At 40.7% G+C, this 17,504-nt stretch overlaps 1 protein-coding gene across 1 annotated transcript in view; it reads right to left on the reverse strand.

Annotated features, from left to right (window-relative positions):
* Positions 1 to 1,887: 1,887 nt before the first annotated feature.
* LOC113405035 (matrix-remodeling-associated protein 5-like) overlaps positions 1,888 to 17,504 on the reverse strand; it is a 33,506-nt gene continuing 17,889 nt past the window's right edge. Inside the window, exons 5-8 of the mRNA XM_026650498.2 lie at positions 17,048 to 17,438; positions 8,833 to 13,932; positions 7,013 to 7,913; positions 1,888 to 4,587 (exon numbers count right to left, since the gene is read on the reverse strand). Of these exons, the coding sequence (XP_026506283.1) occupies positions 2,679 to 4,587; positions 7,013 to 7,913; positions 8,833 to 13,932; positions 17,048 to 17,438 (8,301 nt within the window). The 3' untranslated portion in view covers positions 1,888 to 2,678. The remainder of the gene's footprint in view (positions 4,588 to 7,012; positions 7,914 to 8,832; positions 13,933 to 17,047; positions 17,439 to 17,504) is intronic.

The following is a 17,504-nucleotide window of genomic DNA, read 5'->3' on the forward strand; positions in this document are numbered from 1 at the left end:
TTAAATAACTGCACTTCCCTTATCTAAAAATATCAGTTATTTTCTCAAAGAAAAAAATCAGGTTACTCTTGCACAGTCTAACCTTTGGTAAACCCTATTGCATTACACCCCCTTTACCATTTACCTCATGAAGTTAATTATTCTTTCTTTCACAATTTGTTCTAATACCACTGAAGTGAGACTATCAGGTCTATAATTACTCCGATCACTCCCCTCCCCCTGCGCTTTCTTAAAGATAGGTACAAGGTTATCTATTCTCCAGTCATATGTTATTACTCCTGAATAGACAGAGTTATTAAAATTCCTTGCTAAAGGACTAGCAATCTCATTTCCCAGTTCTTTCAGTAATCTGGGATGGAAATCTCCTTCCACTTCCCCAATTTGAGTACATTTAGCTCTTTACATTTGTCTTCCACCTCAAATGTGGCAATGTCCATATCTGTCACTCATTTCTAACAACCGTACTGCCTTCATGCCCATGTTTCATATTATCATCCTTACTGAAAACCAGTGAAAAGGATTCATTCCATTTCTGGGCCATACCTAGCTTACTTTTAATGTCCTTCCAATCCACACTGCATGGCGACCCAACTTCATCCTTCCTCATTCTTTTTTTATTTATATAACTAAAAAACCTCATTATTTATTTAAATTGCTTGGCAAGAGCTAATTCATCTTGACTTTTAGCAATTCTCACTTTATTCCTACATTGTCTAACCTCCACGATGTTACTTTCTTTGTTAATCAACCCCTTTTTCCATTCCCTATAGGGTCTCTGTTAACTCCTAATAATCTTTTGGAGGTGATTATTCATCCAGTTGGGTCTGGGACCTTTCCTTACAATTTTATTCCCTTGTTTGGGATGCAAATTTCAGATTGTTTTTGTATAATTGATTTGAAGAAATTCCAAGCCTCCTCCATATTTAAACTCTTGAGCTCTTCAATTCAGTTGATTTCTGTAACTAAATTCACTGAATTTCCCCAAATCTGCCCTTAGGAAATCAAAAATCATAGCTGATGACCCGGTATGGATTATCCTTCCATTCCTAACTCAGAGTCAACGTTTTACTTGCTAGTCTAATCGTGGTTGTGGTATTCAAAATCTGGGCAAATCAAATGGGGACATCACACTATTAAATAATCCCATATTTGATTCTGAGCAAAAGACTTTGAACATGAAAACATATCTAAAAGATATGGAGCAGGAATTCCATGTTATCTGTTAGAAAACTGTAGCAGGACAGCTCACCCTTTAATGGGTGTAGGTCTGATGCTAGCCAATCCTGATTACAGAATGAAGGACACCGGGGTTAAATCAGGTAATTCCCTATAAAGGGCAGCAGGTGGCTGCAGTGAAGGGGTTGGCTCAGGAAGCTGTGGCAGAGCCTGCAGAGAGCGATGAAAGGCTCCTGCAGGGAAGACCCTAAGACCAGGGGAGTTGCCTCAGGCAGGGGGGCCTGAAAGAGATCCTGTCCAAGCAGAGGAGAGAATGCAAAGGCCTCAGGCAGGAAGGCCTGGGCGGAGGAAGAGAAACCTTGTGCTGCGTGGTTTTAGAAATGGACTTTAGAGATTGAGTTTTATCTGCAGTTTTATTTTAAATTAATAAACCTAGTCCCCAAGGAGGGGTAGTTTTGACCAAGAAAAAGCTTAAAGGGAAGTTTTATTTGAACAGTCCAGGAGGGGAAAGTGAGGCAGGCTGCCTATAGCTTGACCCTCGGCCATGATGGGGCGCATGGGAGGTTGCTGGCCAGGTTTCAGAAATGATATTAGGTAGGATGAAGATTATGTCTAACAATCTGTTATATTTACTCATTTTACTTCATTAATTATGTTGTCTTCAGCTAGCATTTGTCTGAATTACCATGAAAACATGAAAAAAAGTTGGTTGGAAAATACTTTTTATTATAAAATGTACAGTATACTGACCTTACCATTATAAAATACAGTAACGTATCAGAGTCTTGTAAAGACCAATAATTTATAAAATGAGACAAATCATTGTTGTTCTTTCTAGTCTCATAGTCTGGTTTAAAAATATACATAAAATATATAATAATTGAATTCAACTGGAGCATCCTTAATGGCTGGAAAAGGTTCATTCATTACAGTAACTAATGTCTGAATGTCCTTGATTAGAAATAGATCACTCTTATTTGCTAAATTAATCTTTGATCTGGAAGAGCAGATAGAAGAATTAATAGAAAGGTTAGTAATCATATTCTATAAGGCTAGGTTATGAAATGCACTGCAGGGGATAAAAAAACGGATGTCTTTCCTACAAAATAATAAAGCACTTTTATCACTGTAGCTCACTTATTACAGTTAATACTTCTTTGGTATTTTTAAAGTGCTTGTTAAGCCAAGGCATAGCTTTGGAATATCAACAGGTATGTGTACAGTACATTAGGTCTCAGGTGCTATGGAATGCCATGAGAAATTACATTACATCATGTAAACAATTGTGTTAGCCCCCTCATTTAAGTATTTTTGTTGCCTCTTTCTGCTGCAGGATCATGGTCATTATGAAAGCAGTGATGTACTGCTCATGAAAATGAGAATTAAAATCCCACTTTTGTGCCCTCTGTATCCCTGGCTTTGCTTACAAACAATACTTTCCTGCTGCACTTGCTTGGCAGTGACTGGGCATTTGTGTCTAGTCAAAGGAGTTTGTTTGAACTTTAGAATATGTGAATATAAGTTGTTTTTGAATCGCTGCCCAGTATATTTTTAGCAGTGCATTTGTAGAAGCCTGCATCCCTTTGTGTAGATTGCTGGATGATTAACGACCCCTGAGGGTGAAGGAATTTGTTTCCATACAGACGGGACTGAGCTCCTGTTGTCAGATGTGATTTGTCTGGGAGCTCCCATGTTATTTCTGCTTTTGGAATCCCAATGGCCATGCAGTTCAACTTAACTGCATTGCCAGGCCTGGCGTAGATGACTGGTGCTGGCTCACTGGTGATCCGGGGTGGATAGGCTATCACTATGACTGGGACATTCATAATAGAGGTGCCATACTCTGTCACTGCCTTGCACAGGTAGGTGCCCCTGTCAAATACAGAAGCATTGCGCACAGTGAGCGAGCCATTCTCTAGGAGAGAGAAGCGACCTATGGCTTGAGGGCCATCTAGTACCATCCCATTGGGCAGTGTCCAGGAAATGTGTGCCCGAGGGTTCGGCTGGGTGACGCAGTGGAGCTGCAAAGTCTCTCCATTGATGATGCTCACCAGGTTGTTGTACTGGTTGCTGATTTCTGGCTTGAGACCCACCTTCAGGAAGACCACTCTCTCCGCATAGCCACCTGGGTTCCTGGCCGTGCAGCGATAAGTCCCAGCATCCACTGCAGAGAGGCCACTGATGTGCAATTTCCCATCCCTCTTGTGGTAGAATCTCTGCAAGTGGCTGCCGCTCTGCAGCTCAGTGCCATTGGGAAGGATCCAAGATGTGCTGGGCTCAGGGTTCCCGTGCACTGAGCAGTTCAGATTGATACTGTGCCCAGCCGTGGCAGTGATCCTTTCATTGACCGGGTCCCGGAAGGTGGGTTTCTCCAAATGATCTGTGACCAGGAGCTGCACAATCAGCCTAGCCTCTCCCCCTTCGTTCCGCCCGATGCACACTAGCTGCACTGAGTCTGTCTGCCTCACCCCCCTGATGTCCAGAGTGCCATTGCGGTGCACAGTAATTCTGTTCCCATAGTAGGGAGAAGGCAGGATCACTCCTTCTGGGAAAGCCCATAAGATCCGTGGAGCTGGGATGCCTTCAGCTTTACAGTCAATAAGTTTCCGGCTCTCCCTCATGGCTGTCTCTCTCACAGATGTGATTGGGTTGGGATGCCCATTGATTCTGGGAGGCTGAACATTGACTTGGATCCAGACTATTTTCCTGTCTTCCCCAGCACTGTTCCGCACCACACAAGTATAATTGCCGCTGTCAGATCTCTGGGCCTTTTGGATGAGGAGGGTGCCATCCCCATACACTTGATATTTGTCAGACAGGAGAGGAATGGGCCTGTTGGTTGGAGAGAGCCATATCACTCTGGGGGTGGGCTCGCCTTTGGCTTCACAAGCCACAGTGACCACGTCTCCATAGGGTACATTAATAACAGAGTAGGTTTTGTTTCTGATAGTTGCAGGCTCAGCCACCACTTTGACCCGTATTCTCATCTCATCCTTCCCAATTTGGTTCTCAGCATAACAGGTGTAGTCCCCTTCCTCTCTCAGCCCCACATCATTGAAATACAGTGTCCCATTGTTAAAGACCACGTATCTCTTTGCTCGGTTTCCACTGTCGTCTGACTGCATGAAGGTGTTTATCATGCTGCCATCAGGGAGGCCCCAGGAGATCTCGGGGTTTGGCAGACCAGTGGCTACACAGTCAACTTTCAAGTCCCCACCATACATAACCTTGTGGTTATTCTCATTCTTGTGTTCTATTTTGGCAGGTCTCATCATCACGTTCACTTTGAGAACTACATAGTCATCTCCGATCTTATTGCGGGCCATACACAGATAGTCTCCTGCATCCTTATCCGTGACTGCATGAACAACCAAAGTCCCATTGCCAAACACCTTGATTCTGGTCTCCAAGCTAATTTGGGGAAAGAAAAGAGAATGCAATATGAGCTGCAAAATCAGTTTTCATTATTTTATTATTTACTGTAACTCACAGAAAACCCCATTAAAAATTGCAATGTTGCTACAGCTAGGTAATTAGAATGTACTAGAAATTTTAACCATTTTTTCACCAGAAAGAAAATACAAAAATAATTCTGTTTAGTTGCAACTAAACAATTCTTCTCTGAACTTAAATTTACCCATCTACTGAGTTAAGGATTTTTGATTTATTCTATTACTCTTTTAATGTAGAGTGCATCTATCATACTCTGTAATATTCAGACATGGTAAAACTGAGCATTAATTTATATATACATGCATCTACATACCCTAACTATGGGGAGAATGGAATGCTATACTCAAGTCAATTATGAACCAAAATGTGTTACTTCCTCTGGATTCCCATACAACCTTTTTAAACTTTCAGAACAATTTCAAGGAGTAAATTTTTATCAGTTATATATTTGTACACAAAATTAATCACCTTATAATGGATCTCATGATGGCTAAGGTAAGGAGAGAATTATTGTTACACAAACTATACAAAATCCCATTTTGTTGCTATAGCTAAAAGGTATAAAAATGTATTGTGGATAATACTCACAGCCTGCCCAAATATTAAATATGTCATCATGAAATAAACCACGATGAACTTGTTCATTAATCAGGAATGCTGTTGGCAAATAATCTGGCATTGTCAGGCAGAAAGCATGTTAATAGCAAAATATCTCTTATCACTCTGTCTATGGACCTCAATGAATGATTGAGTGGCATTTTACATATCTGTGTGGGAAATTTATGTTTTGGGGAAAACATATCAGTGGTATTGCAAATTGTGAGACTGATTATTATAGTGGTAGTGTGATTTGATTTCATGAGCATTAGAGAGAGATTTCTCTTATAAGAACCTAAGTAGAGTTGAATTTGCACAGGTCTAGTTACAAGCCATTATTAATGCTAGAATGACTGTACTTATTTAAATAAATAATTGTAGGAAGTATTATTTCTTCAGCACTGAAATTGTGCTAAGGTCATTTCTGTCTAATGGGTCAAATAAACAAAATATAATGGCTCACAGTAAAATGGGTCTCATCTGATTGGGGCTGCGGGGGGGGGGGGGGAAGGGGAGACAGAGCATAACAGGAAAATGAAGTAAATGAAGTAAGTGTATACACCTAACTCCATGTAATCGCTTCTCCCTGATTCACACCCAGGGCTTGAAATGGGTCTGCCATGTGAGTGTCCTGCATAGAGTCATTCTCTCTCTCTGGTTCAATGAATAGTTATTTATTCATACAAAGTGGAAAGGCTCCAACAGGGGGAAAGGAGAGTAAGAGAGACAGACTCTATAGGCTGGTGGTTAGGACACTTGCCTGGGATGTTCCTGTACTACCTGATTTGGAGCAGGGACTCAAACCGGAATCTCCCCCTTCCCAAGTTAGTGCTCCAAACACTGGGTACTGGCTATTCTGGGGCGGGTTTCTCTTCTATTTTTTTTGCAAAAAAAAATTCAAAAAGGTCTCATTTTTGTTCCATAGCAAAATGAAAATAACTTCCAACCCCCCCAAATTTGAAATGACATACTTCTTTTTCAGCTAGACCTAGGTATTGGTGCAAGCATAAGAATTAGTGTAATGATATAAATGAACTGATTTACAGAAGTTCTGAGCATCCACGGCTCCTTTTGAGCTTGACCGAAGTTATGGGTGCTCAGCTAGGCCTATACATCTTCATGTGTACCAAACTAGACATTTTCAGTGATTTTTAACCCTATCATTATACCATATATAGTATTTTCAATACCAGGAAAAATTACCAGTTTTGTAAAGATGTACCTAGATTTAATGTCCTACTTATTTTTTCCTGAACCTCTAATAGGCCAATGGGGGCTGTGGGGAAGCAGCGTGGGCCGAGGGATGTGCTGGCTGTTGCTTTCCACAGCCCCCATTGGCCTGGAACGGTGAAACGTGGCCAGTGGGAGCTGCGGACGCTGCAGATAAACAAACCGTCCCGGCCCGCCAGCAGATTTCCCTGAGGGGCCACATGCCAAAGATTGCCAATCCCTGGTATAAGGTAAAAGCAAACAAAAGACCAAATTTCATGGGGGGAGACCAGATTTCACGGTCCATGATGTGTTTTGCATGGCCATGAATTTGATAGGGCCCTAATCATAAATCTTTTACTGCCTGATTCTTTACTACCCTGGCAGTGTGACCGTAATAGATTTAAATTGGATTTTTTTTCCATTTTATTAGTGTCATTATTTTAAAATAGCTTTTGCTTTGGACTCTTCTCCTATCAAGTCAAGTCAATAACAATACTCCTCTTTATTTCAATGGGCTTTGCATCAGCCTCATTGGAAGAATAATTTAAGCAGGCCACAGTGAATAGCAATCTACCTGTGCAGAGAATCAATCATCCTTTTGGAAGGCAGCCTCCATAATATCCGGGGCCAGGGATCCCCAGAAGCACTGCAGTCCAGATGCAGGGTGCTGCCGTAGGTTACATCTGTTCTCTGCGGAGAGCTCCAAGTGATCTTGGCATTTGACGACTGCTTCGTCACATAGAGCAGAACTGTTCTCCTGGCTGCCCCCACCATGTTAGCCGCGATGCACTCATAGCTCCCACTGTCCTTGGGGGAGACGTTCCGTATGTAAAGGGTTCCATTGGGGAAGACAAATAAATTCCCATTGACAAATTGGGAGGGTCGGATCTGGGTGCCATCAAAGAGCACCCAGCGGATGCTAGGGAGGGGTGCTGCTTTGGCAGTACAGTGAATGTGAATGTTGTGACCAAAGGGCAAGGAAATATTCTCCTGTTTTTCCTGATGGATCATTGGGGGTAACGCCGCAATGTGAAGCCTCACGGCTATGCTGTCCGCTCCTGCAGTGTTGCTAGCTATGCACTTGTACACTCCTCGGTCTGAAAACGTCACCTCCTTGATAGACAAGGTTCTATTTTCATGGAGCATTATCCTGCTCTCAGTGGTGGTTACTGTCTGCAATATCTTCCTGTCAGGTAAAATCCATGAAATATGTGGGCTTGGGATCCCATTGGCCTGGCATTCCATTGCTACCGTGTCTCCAAAATAAATAGTGGCATCTCTGTAGCGAGAAACTAGCATTTTCGGCTGCTGGGCTGTCACTGTCAACAGGACAATCATTTTATCGACACCATGCAGGTTCTGAGCAGTGCACAAGTACTGCCCACGGTCCTGGAGTTGAACATTTCGGATAATGAATGTGCCATTTTTCAAGACTTCAAACCGTTGTATCCTTGTGTTTGCTGTCATCAGAGCTCCTGGGAGGATAGGACGAAAGAAAGAAAATTGGAGAGTTTGTTCTTAAGACAGACAACATTGCACTGAAAGACATTTATAGAAACGTCTCTATTTACTGCATATTAACAATAATGAAGTAGAATCTAGGAGTGAAGATGAATGGGGAGAACAGACTCCCCAGTTAAGAATGATCTATATGGGCAAAATCTGATATGTGCCTTCTGATATACTCCTGTGGCTTTAGTTTAAGAATTTGGCCCTGGAGTTTTTGTTGTCCAAACTAATCATCCAAAAAGTCCAAGACTTAAAAACAGTGGGAAAAGGTTCTCAGAGTACAATATACTCTTAATGCTTTGGGGGGTCAATTAACCTCTTACATGATTTCCAGGAACATTTTACTGATATACCTAGACATATAACATAAAGAACTCTGAAGCACTCTCCTAACTAATCAGTTCCCCTAGGCTCCTCTAGCATAAATTCCAGTCTAGGAGAACATGCACACTTGGATGCCTGGATCTCTTAAAGACAAAGTGTTTTCTTTTGATACATTTCCCTCCTCCTCCTGCGTTTTACATTTTTTAGTGGGGGTAACTTTTAATGTTAAAAATTATAGTGCATTCACAGACTGATCCAAAGGGCAATGAAGCATTGATTTTGGATCAGGCCCTTAGAGTACCTTTTAGCAAAGGACCTAAAAGTCATTTTTATTTCAGAGTAGCAGAAAGTGGAGGTTTTTCTCATATCCATGTGCAGAAATGGGTAGCCTTAAAAAAGACTAAAATATCCTAGTGGTCCAAACTATTAACATGGATAAAAGTGTTATATAGTGTTTTGGATCATTACTGTACAATACTACTATATTTGTTTCAATATGGAAGTTACTGTATGTGTCCCCTTTTACAGCTATATGGCAGATCAAATGTTTAACTAACTTACCTGTGGAGACTTTTGTCCAAGTTACAAAGGGCTTGGGTTCTCCTACTACATCACATGGGATAACAGCATCTGTTTCAGCAAGGATGGATAAGCTCTGAGGACCTTTCGTGGTAATTTTAGGTCTTTCACCATGTGCCCTGAAGTTAGTTGAAGGTTGAATTACACCAGAATTATTTGGCATAATTCCTCCCAGTTTAGGCACAGATGGGACTTTTTGATTATTATAAAGTACACTTCTGAAGGACTGAGTGTTAGAGGATATTTGAGGTCTGATGCTTTGAGAGATGAATGATGGAAGAGTGCTCTTCAAAGTAGTTGTGGCTGGTGGTGTGGTACTTGAGTTGTGGAACAATGGAGCTACTGGAACAACTGTGGCCTTTAGAACAGTGCCTTGCATTGTAATCCCAGCAGATGAGACTTGGATGGCTTTCTTCTCATTTGTATTTACTGGAGGAAGTGGACTAGGCATCATTGGTTTAGGATTCACTCCTAAGTGTGAAAATGTTCTGGTTCTATTAAAGACAAAGGAGATTCCAGGGTTAGGGTAATATGGGATTCCTTGACTCGATAGTCTCCCAGCTGTGCCTCTGTTATCGGGAATATAGTTATTGCCAAAAACTCTGGAGTGAACATTGTATCTGTTTCGTCCCTGATTGCCAAATCTACCTGGAGCAAGTGGGATAGGTCTGTATAATGGAGTGGCTGTCGTTGTGGTGGTTGGCTCTGTTTGAGGAGCATAGGTTTTTCTGTCCTGTGTTGTGTGTGCAGCATATGCTGTTATCTCTGGTTTGTTGGTATAGTGGAGGGGCTGGTGAGTTATAAAATGATGAAACGATCCTTGTATTATGAGATATGGTGGCCTCTTTGTCCCCCTCACTGGAATATACTTTGGAGGTGCTACAGCCGGTTGCTGGTTAAAGATCGGTACCATTCCAGCTGACTGATGGGAAAAGTTTGGATTTAACAATAAACTATTGTTAGACCTAATAAGACCAAATGTCTCTTTAAATTGCTCTTGTTTGTGTTGTGCTTTAATCCTGTTTTGGTTTGAATAAGATGTGGAAAATACGTTTTGTCTTGTGCTGTGTGTGATTGTTGTACCATCAATTTCATCTCCTTTGGACTCTGGAAATCTTACTTGATTGAATGTGGTATTTTGCTTTGTAGAAGAATGAATAGACAAATGTAAAGTGCTTGAAACTGATGGGGGAGGAGCACCAGGTTTTGTAAATGGAACAAAGTCAATGGTTGCAACTGGAAATTCAGGTTTTTCAGTTGTGTATATAGCAATTTGATCATGATCAAATGCATGAGAGTTGGTTTCCTTCTTGTCCCAGGAAGATGATACTGTTTTTGTCCAAGTTTGTACAGGAACAATAATTGGTTTCTTGGTTTCTATAGGTGTGAAAGGTTGAGATCTTGTTGTGCTGAAGGGAAAGGATACAGTCACAATTTCTGTTTGCTGAGGTGGTGTGGTTACTGTAGCTGTTTTTAAAGATTTTGAAGGCTTCTGAAGTTCATCTGAAATTGACAGGTCCTTAAAACTTTCCACTGTGCCAACAAGAGCACTTGAGTGCAGCACAGTGGAAGGTATTGGCTGAGATACTCTTGGGCTGATTCCATTCTCTCCAACTTTTGGAATGGAATCTTCTCGAAATTCTGGAGTCACTGAATAACCAGGGCTAAGCAGGCTATTAATGTACTCAGTGGAGACTGAACTGCTTGTTTTTTGTGCCTTACCATCTGTAACTTCATAACTTGTTTTAATGACATTTTCTTCAGACACATTAACTAGTGTATGGTACGTTGCGGTTGTCCTCTGATCTGGTTCTTGGGACAAATGTAACTCTGTAACAGAGGCTGTGTTAAGTCCACCATATGATGATGCAGTTGTGATAACTGTAGTCACAGGAAGTACCTGGGTTTCACCAGCATTAGAAAGCGTTGAATGTTTTGTTTCACGTAAAGAAGCAGTAGGCCTAAGTGAAAAAGCTGCCTCTGTGTCTCTGACTTTGGTCAACCTCTCTAATACATTTGCCTCTGTAACCAATGAAGAAATCATCTCTAAATGATTATGTTTCTTAATTTGTATTTTAGCATCAGTTTTACAATCACCATCAACAACAGATCCAGGAGAACTTCTAGTAGCACCTTCTATTTTAGGTGTTTTTTGAATAACAAGCATCTCCTCTGTGGTAAAAGCAGGAGAAGGAATAGGTTTTGGTCTTTGTCGAAATCTGTTTGGTCTTAATCTCCTTCTCCCATAAGGTCTTCTTCTGGGATGCTGGGTAAGCAGTGTGTTAGAGGTAGTAGTCTTTCTAGAGGGAGTTGTAACCTCGGCCATAGTGGTCAGGTTGCCAAATGAAACAGCAGTTGTTATTGATTCTGTTTTTTTAAGAGGAGCAATGGTACTTGCCAGAGTGAATGTGGAGTCTGATTTTGGAACAGGCATATCTTCATGTGCAGCTCCTTCAGAGCTCCCATAGATGCTACTAGACACTCTTATCTGAGTCTCTATATCCTTGTTGGTCTCATTAACTGATGTGAAAACTTGAAACATTGTGCTTAAGTCAATGTCTGTAATTTTAGTCTGATCTGTAGGTACCTCCCTGTGCTGATGCTTTACGACATTGCTCTCTCTAGTAACAAAATCCTTAAATGGAGAAGCAGAAGAAGAAATAGTAGTAGTGGCTATTAAATCTATATAGCTGATCTTATCACCCTGAGAAGGTGAGGAATTTATGGAATCCGCATCTACTTCATTGTGCTGTACATCTGTCTCCAAGGTGGTAGGGAGATTTACAACAGTCTGAGGTTCTGCAAGGACAGTAGCATGCCCTGGTAGCTCAGCAGAAGCGGAAGATTCCTCTGTGCTATACAGTGTTGTTGTAGCTGCATTTTCCACTGTGTGAAAACTGCTTTGAATATTGGGCAAGGTGTTTGTTTGTTCATCTAGTGGATCTTCAGTGACAGTGTTAATGCTTTCTTCTGCTACTGGTGAATAATCAGTCTTTACATCAGCATGCTGCTGATCATATGAGTGATGTGAGTGTAAAGTTGGAGAGATTGGAGTAAGGTACATAGACCACACAAAGGATGGTTCTACAGTGTATATACTTCCAGGTGTTCCTAAAGACTGGCGTTCTATGGAGGGCTCAGTTTCTGTGCTCATTAATGTGGGTTGAGCAGAAGTTGTTTGATCTGGGCTAAAATCTTGTGCTATAACGGTGGGGGAAACAGTGACTGAGAAGATCTTGTCCTCACCCAAGTGTGATACATCTGCAGAAGACTCTTCCCCATTGGCTGCATTCTCTAGAGAAGGCTTCTGGGGGGGACTGGCCATAGGAGAAGGAGCTGTAGTGGCTTTCTGCATGAGTGACGGCAATGTAGTCATTAACGAAGGGCCTGCTGCTGCTGTTGTTTTAGGAAGATTTTTCCCACGGACCTTTGCCAAAATGTCAGCCCAGTGTTGTGGATTAATCTTTTTGTTTGACATATTTATTCTTCTTCGAGATTCAAATACCCTACGGCCTTCAGCAACATTGCTGTCCTGCGTTCTATCTGTACCTTTCCATAACTTCACTTTTCTCCTGCCTTTCTTGTTTTTTTTAACCTGAACCTCAGGCATGAGGTCATTCTTTTGTTTAATGGATGCTTCACGGTCCTTCAGATGGTTCTTTTTGTGCTGGGACTCAGCTGGGACTTCCACTCCTGATCCCCCTTCATCTTCTATCACCCCCCCTCTTCTTTTTCCGGAGGTTTTCAAACCTGGACGCTTCCTCATTTTTATCCTTTTGGATGATCTGTCAGATACCATCTTATTTACTGATACCCTAACAGCAAACTGATCTGATCCCTGCTGATTGACAGCCACACACCTGTAATACCCGCTGTCACTGACATGACTCTTTGGAATTAACAACGTGCCGTTGTGAGACACGTACCCTTTGGATGAGTTTGACAAATCATTAAGCAGATGGCTGTTTGGAAGGATCCAGCTCAGCTGTGCATCTGGTATGGCAATTGCACTGCAGGGCAAAACTATTGGGTCCCCTACATTTTTTTCAACCCTCATTACATCAGAGTCAGTGGGCTGAATGACTGGAGGCTGCACTAAAACTCTGTAGGCCATTCTGTCTGCATCATCTCTCACCTGGGCAACACAGTGGTACAAACCAGAATCAGTGTAACCCACTTTTTTGATCATTAACTGGCCGCTGCTGAGGATGGAAAACCTACTGTCTTTCTGATTAAATGGAGCTATCAGCTTACTCCCATCTGGCAACACCCACTGGATGAGAGGACTCTCTGATGCTCTCACATTGCATCTCAGCTGACAGTCTGAGCCTTCAATAACACTCTGGGCTGTCTTTGAGTTCTGAGGTTGCTCTATCATCACCCAGCTTCGTCTGTGCTGCCTTATGTCTTTCATCTGAATTGTTTGAGAAAACTGGGTAAAAAAAGACAGCACCACTTTTTTCCCTGTACTCTGGTGTCTATTTAATTGAATGTTTATCAGTGGTTGCATAACCCAGGCAGGTTCTGCAAGTATTTGAGCTTTGACACCCGTGTAATAAAGGGCATCATCATCTGAATCTTGCCGGTACTCATAACTTATTTTAGACTCTTTGCTGAGCATAAGTTCTCTTTGTAATTTAACAGGCACTTCGCTGTAATAAGCTATAAGTTTCCATAATTTTTCATAGTTTTCTCGTTTCATTGGGCATTCAAAATCGAGTGAAACTGTAGCATTGATATCAATTTCCTGAGGATTGATTTGGTTCCATTGAATTTTGTCAGAGTCTGTTGGTTTCTTGATTTCACAGTTTAAGTTCACTATGTTCCCATGCTCATCAGTCATATTAAGAGTAATGTTCCATGGAGATAGCTGAAACGCCTCCATAGGAAGTTCATAACTGTCCCTATCTTCCTCCTCATCAATGCTGTTGTTCTGTTTCAATTGGGATTGTATAATAGGTTTCTTACAGGAAAGATCTTTCAAGTGTTGAATATCTTGTTTCTGCAGTTGTTTGGGGCTGGTGCACTTAGGGCAGAGTTGACCTTCTTCATAAGCTTTATCCTTCTTGCACTTTAATACACCTGGAAGAAAAAAAAAAGATACATTCTAGAGACCAATACAGAATTCTGACATAGAATTCTAGCATTTTTTAGAGAGCTAAATGAATGTTGTAATAACACACATATCTTCAGCCAAATTTTCCAAAGTGGCCACTGATTCTGGGTGCCTTAGTTTCTAGATTTTCAACTTGATGCAACAAAGGGCCTGATTTTCAAAGTAGCTGAGCAACCATGGCTCTCACTGATTTTAATGAGAAGTTTGAATGCTCCAACCCTCTGAAAATCAGACTCCCATCTCTCGAGTTGGACACCCAGTTATCGAGGAATCTAAGGCCACTTTTTAAAATGTTACCTATATAGCACAAGTCAATTTTTCAAGTCTGTGTTTGTGCTGTGCCCACAAAAAGAGCATGCACACTTTTTCACACAAGCAAATGGGCATTTGCTTAAGCAGAGCAGATAAGCTGTGCCTAAGGACTTATTTACTTAAGTCTATCGAACAACGACAATTTGAAAAACAAGATTTTGTAAAGTTTGGCGTTTCATGTCTCCAATATTATGAAGATTCTTTTCTCTTGTAAATTGATGACAAAAATGGGAGCATACAAATGGATATGGTGAACATCTGTAGCATGCTTACACTAAGCTTTCAACATTATCATTGTGATTTATGTGACTGTTACAAACAGTCAAGGCCAAACTGTGGAAAATATCTAACATAGTTGAATGGTTACTTGGTTATTACATGTTTACAGCAACTTTATTAGGTTTACAAGTGGCATATTTAAAACAAATTTTAAATGTTTTTTGCAAGTCATGCAAAGGTCTTTAGTCACAAACTTTTAAAAAAATATTTGTAGAGTTTACTTGAGAAATGTAGCACATATTCTTCATTCATCAAATGTTCCAGCAGATTATTTATAATTAGGCTGAAATGGAATCGTCAGGGATGCAGAGTAAAATAGTATACATAATTATTGAGGGAAAACAACACTTTTTTTAATTTATGCAGTTCCCCACACTGTGAGGGCTTGGGGTTTGTGTTCTACAAAAACATTTTATGCTTATTCCTCAATAATAATACTGTATTTATGCAAACCTTTCTACTCTATCTGCCATAACCCCTTTGCTCTGACTGATTTGTGTCCTTTCAAGCTATTTGCCAGCAACAAAAATGGCTTTATCAGCTTTTCCCTTCCTTCACCGGAAGCTAACAATCTTCACAATTTACATGAAGAAAAAGGGAAAAAAATACCAAACAGAAAAGAAAATGGGGCTGTTGAAGTTATGAAAGAGAAATCCTATTGCTTGCCAGGATCCTTCCCTCCATACAGGCTAGCAAGACCCTTGTCCTCAGACATATACTTGTATTCACATTATTTTGGTTAGTAGAATCCCAGCTGCTTCCTCCAAATTCCATTTGGAAACTCAATGTAAACAGAATATATTGCAATTATTCTTGGTACAAGAGTCATGCTGACTTCTAGGGAGGGAGCAGAGGTGGGTGAATGAAATGAGTGAAATGAGGAAGGAAAATAAAGGATGACAATAGGATGAAGGAAGGAAGGGTCAAGAGAGTTTTAAAACTTTTTTTATTTAAACAATGTATTGTTTGTCATTTTGACAGCCCTTTTATGTAAAGCTCTCCCCCACTTCCCATTCAAATTAAACTAAACTATTAATTATGATATTTTAAAAACTAATAAAGCCCCTTCAGCCTCAGAGTTTATTCAGCCCAGTGTTAGTTGTTGCCCCACAAAAAGGAAGCACCCTCAAATCTCAAATGACCATTTTAACAATATTTATGCCCATACCCTGGCATGTACAGAACTTCTAATGAAGTCAGTGAAAGATTTGTATAAAAATAACTAAACATAAAAGTTACATCTATTTAACAATCACAAGAATAACTTTCTTACTACATCCAAAAGTAGTTCCCAACACTAGCATGCTGGTATAGAAAACAAAACTAATCGAATAAAAATTGTGGCAAACTATTACTGTGTAAGAAAAGAGTGCTTAACGCAGTGGTTGAGCCTAAATTAGTGCATGTGCAGAGGAAAGCTAATATCTATCAGGTGAAATGGGACAATTTAAAATAATTTGACACATCTACTGTGTGTTAAGGACAATTTATCAGACTATTAGAAGGCAAACTATCTAAATACAAAACTAAAGATAAATGCTTAAAATCATTTTAGTCCTGTTAGGTATCCCTCCCTCACAAGTCCAAAATAATAAAGTTCTACAACACAAAGATCTGTAACAATGTGACCCCCAACAAAGTGCTACAAGCTACACACTATATGAGGAAATCTACGCCACCAGAATCTGCTATGATTGATTACATCTGCTCAACCCGCTCCCAAGTGCTATAAATCTTTTGATTCACCTCAATGTAAAGCAGCCCTCACACCTTGTCACTAACCCTGCCCAAACCTCTTCCATTGCATCAACCTTCCTGAGGAAAACAGTCCCTTCTTGATGCCCAGTCAGCTACAGCAACTCTTACAGTCTCCTATGAGTCCTCTACCTGTTCTTTTTCATGTTGGTATAATCCCAATCCCACACTTATATGAGTCCCTAACCTAGCTGACCCTTCCCAGTGCTGCAACCTTCTTGATCCTCCTCATAAGACTTCCAACTTCTGGTCTCCTTTTCGTCTTCCCTGAGATGAGGTTTGCCTGGGTGTGACTGTCCTCCCAATCCATTCTCGGAAATGGCCTTTAATTTCCTCTGTGTTAACTGCAGCTGAATTCGTTGCAACAAAGCCAGCTCCTTGGCTCCTGCACCATGGATAGATCTTATTTCTCTATTAATAGTGTGCTCTACCACCTTTTTATTCCAATTCCAATTTTCAGAAATCATGCTTTTTAACTCAGTTGTGACCATGATTCCCTCATGTATAAACAGATTTTTTGCCTGAGATTCATAATTATTTCTCCATCACATTATTTTTTGGAATGTTTCTTGTTTGCGAGATAGTGGAAAAAATAGAGCAGTCCTTAGGAATTCACAATATATAAGCAGTACAGCCAAGAGAATAACCAATGGTTTCATGTGCCCAGCAGAAGAAGGGCATATTACTGGAATGTTGTCACTATAATGAATAGAATAATCATTGATCATTTCTCACCTCCAGACTTCTTATCCCATTCCAGGAGCCATTTCAAGCTGCAGTCACAGGACCAGGGATTCCCATGAAGGTAAAGATTCTCCAGGAGTGGCATTCCTTGAAACATCCCTGCAGGCAGTGTCCTAATGATATTTTCAGACAGATAGAGGTGTTTTACTGTTGACAGTCTGAAATAATCCAGGAATGTAAATGTTGAAAATGTGTTGGGATGAAGCTGCTGGAGTAAGTTTCCTTCCAAATGGAGCAATCTCAGAGAAGTTAACCCATTAAAAGCATTTGGGTGGATGAATTCAATTCTGTTGTGGTCCATGTGCAATCTCATTAAGCTTGAAAGTCCTTGGAAAGTTTGGCCTGTTAGAACTTTCAGCTTGTTGTAGCTAATTTTGAATACCTAAAAAAGAAATACCTAACAGTGAAACAGAGAGCAGAGTAACAGAATAACATCAGCCATTAATGG

This window comes from Terrapene carolina, unplaced genomic scaffold (genome assembly GCF_002925995.2).
Source record: "Terrapene carolina triunguis isolate 2854851 unplaced genomic scaffold, T_m_triunguis-2.0 Scaffold25, whole genome shotgun sequence".
In the NCBI taxonomy this organism is placed as follows: domain Eukaryota; kingdom Metazoa; phylum Chordata; order Testudines; family Emydidae; genus Terrapene; species Terrapene triunguis.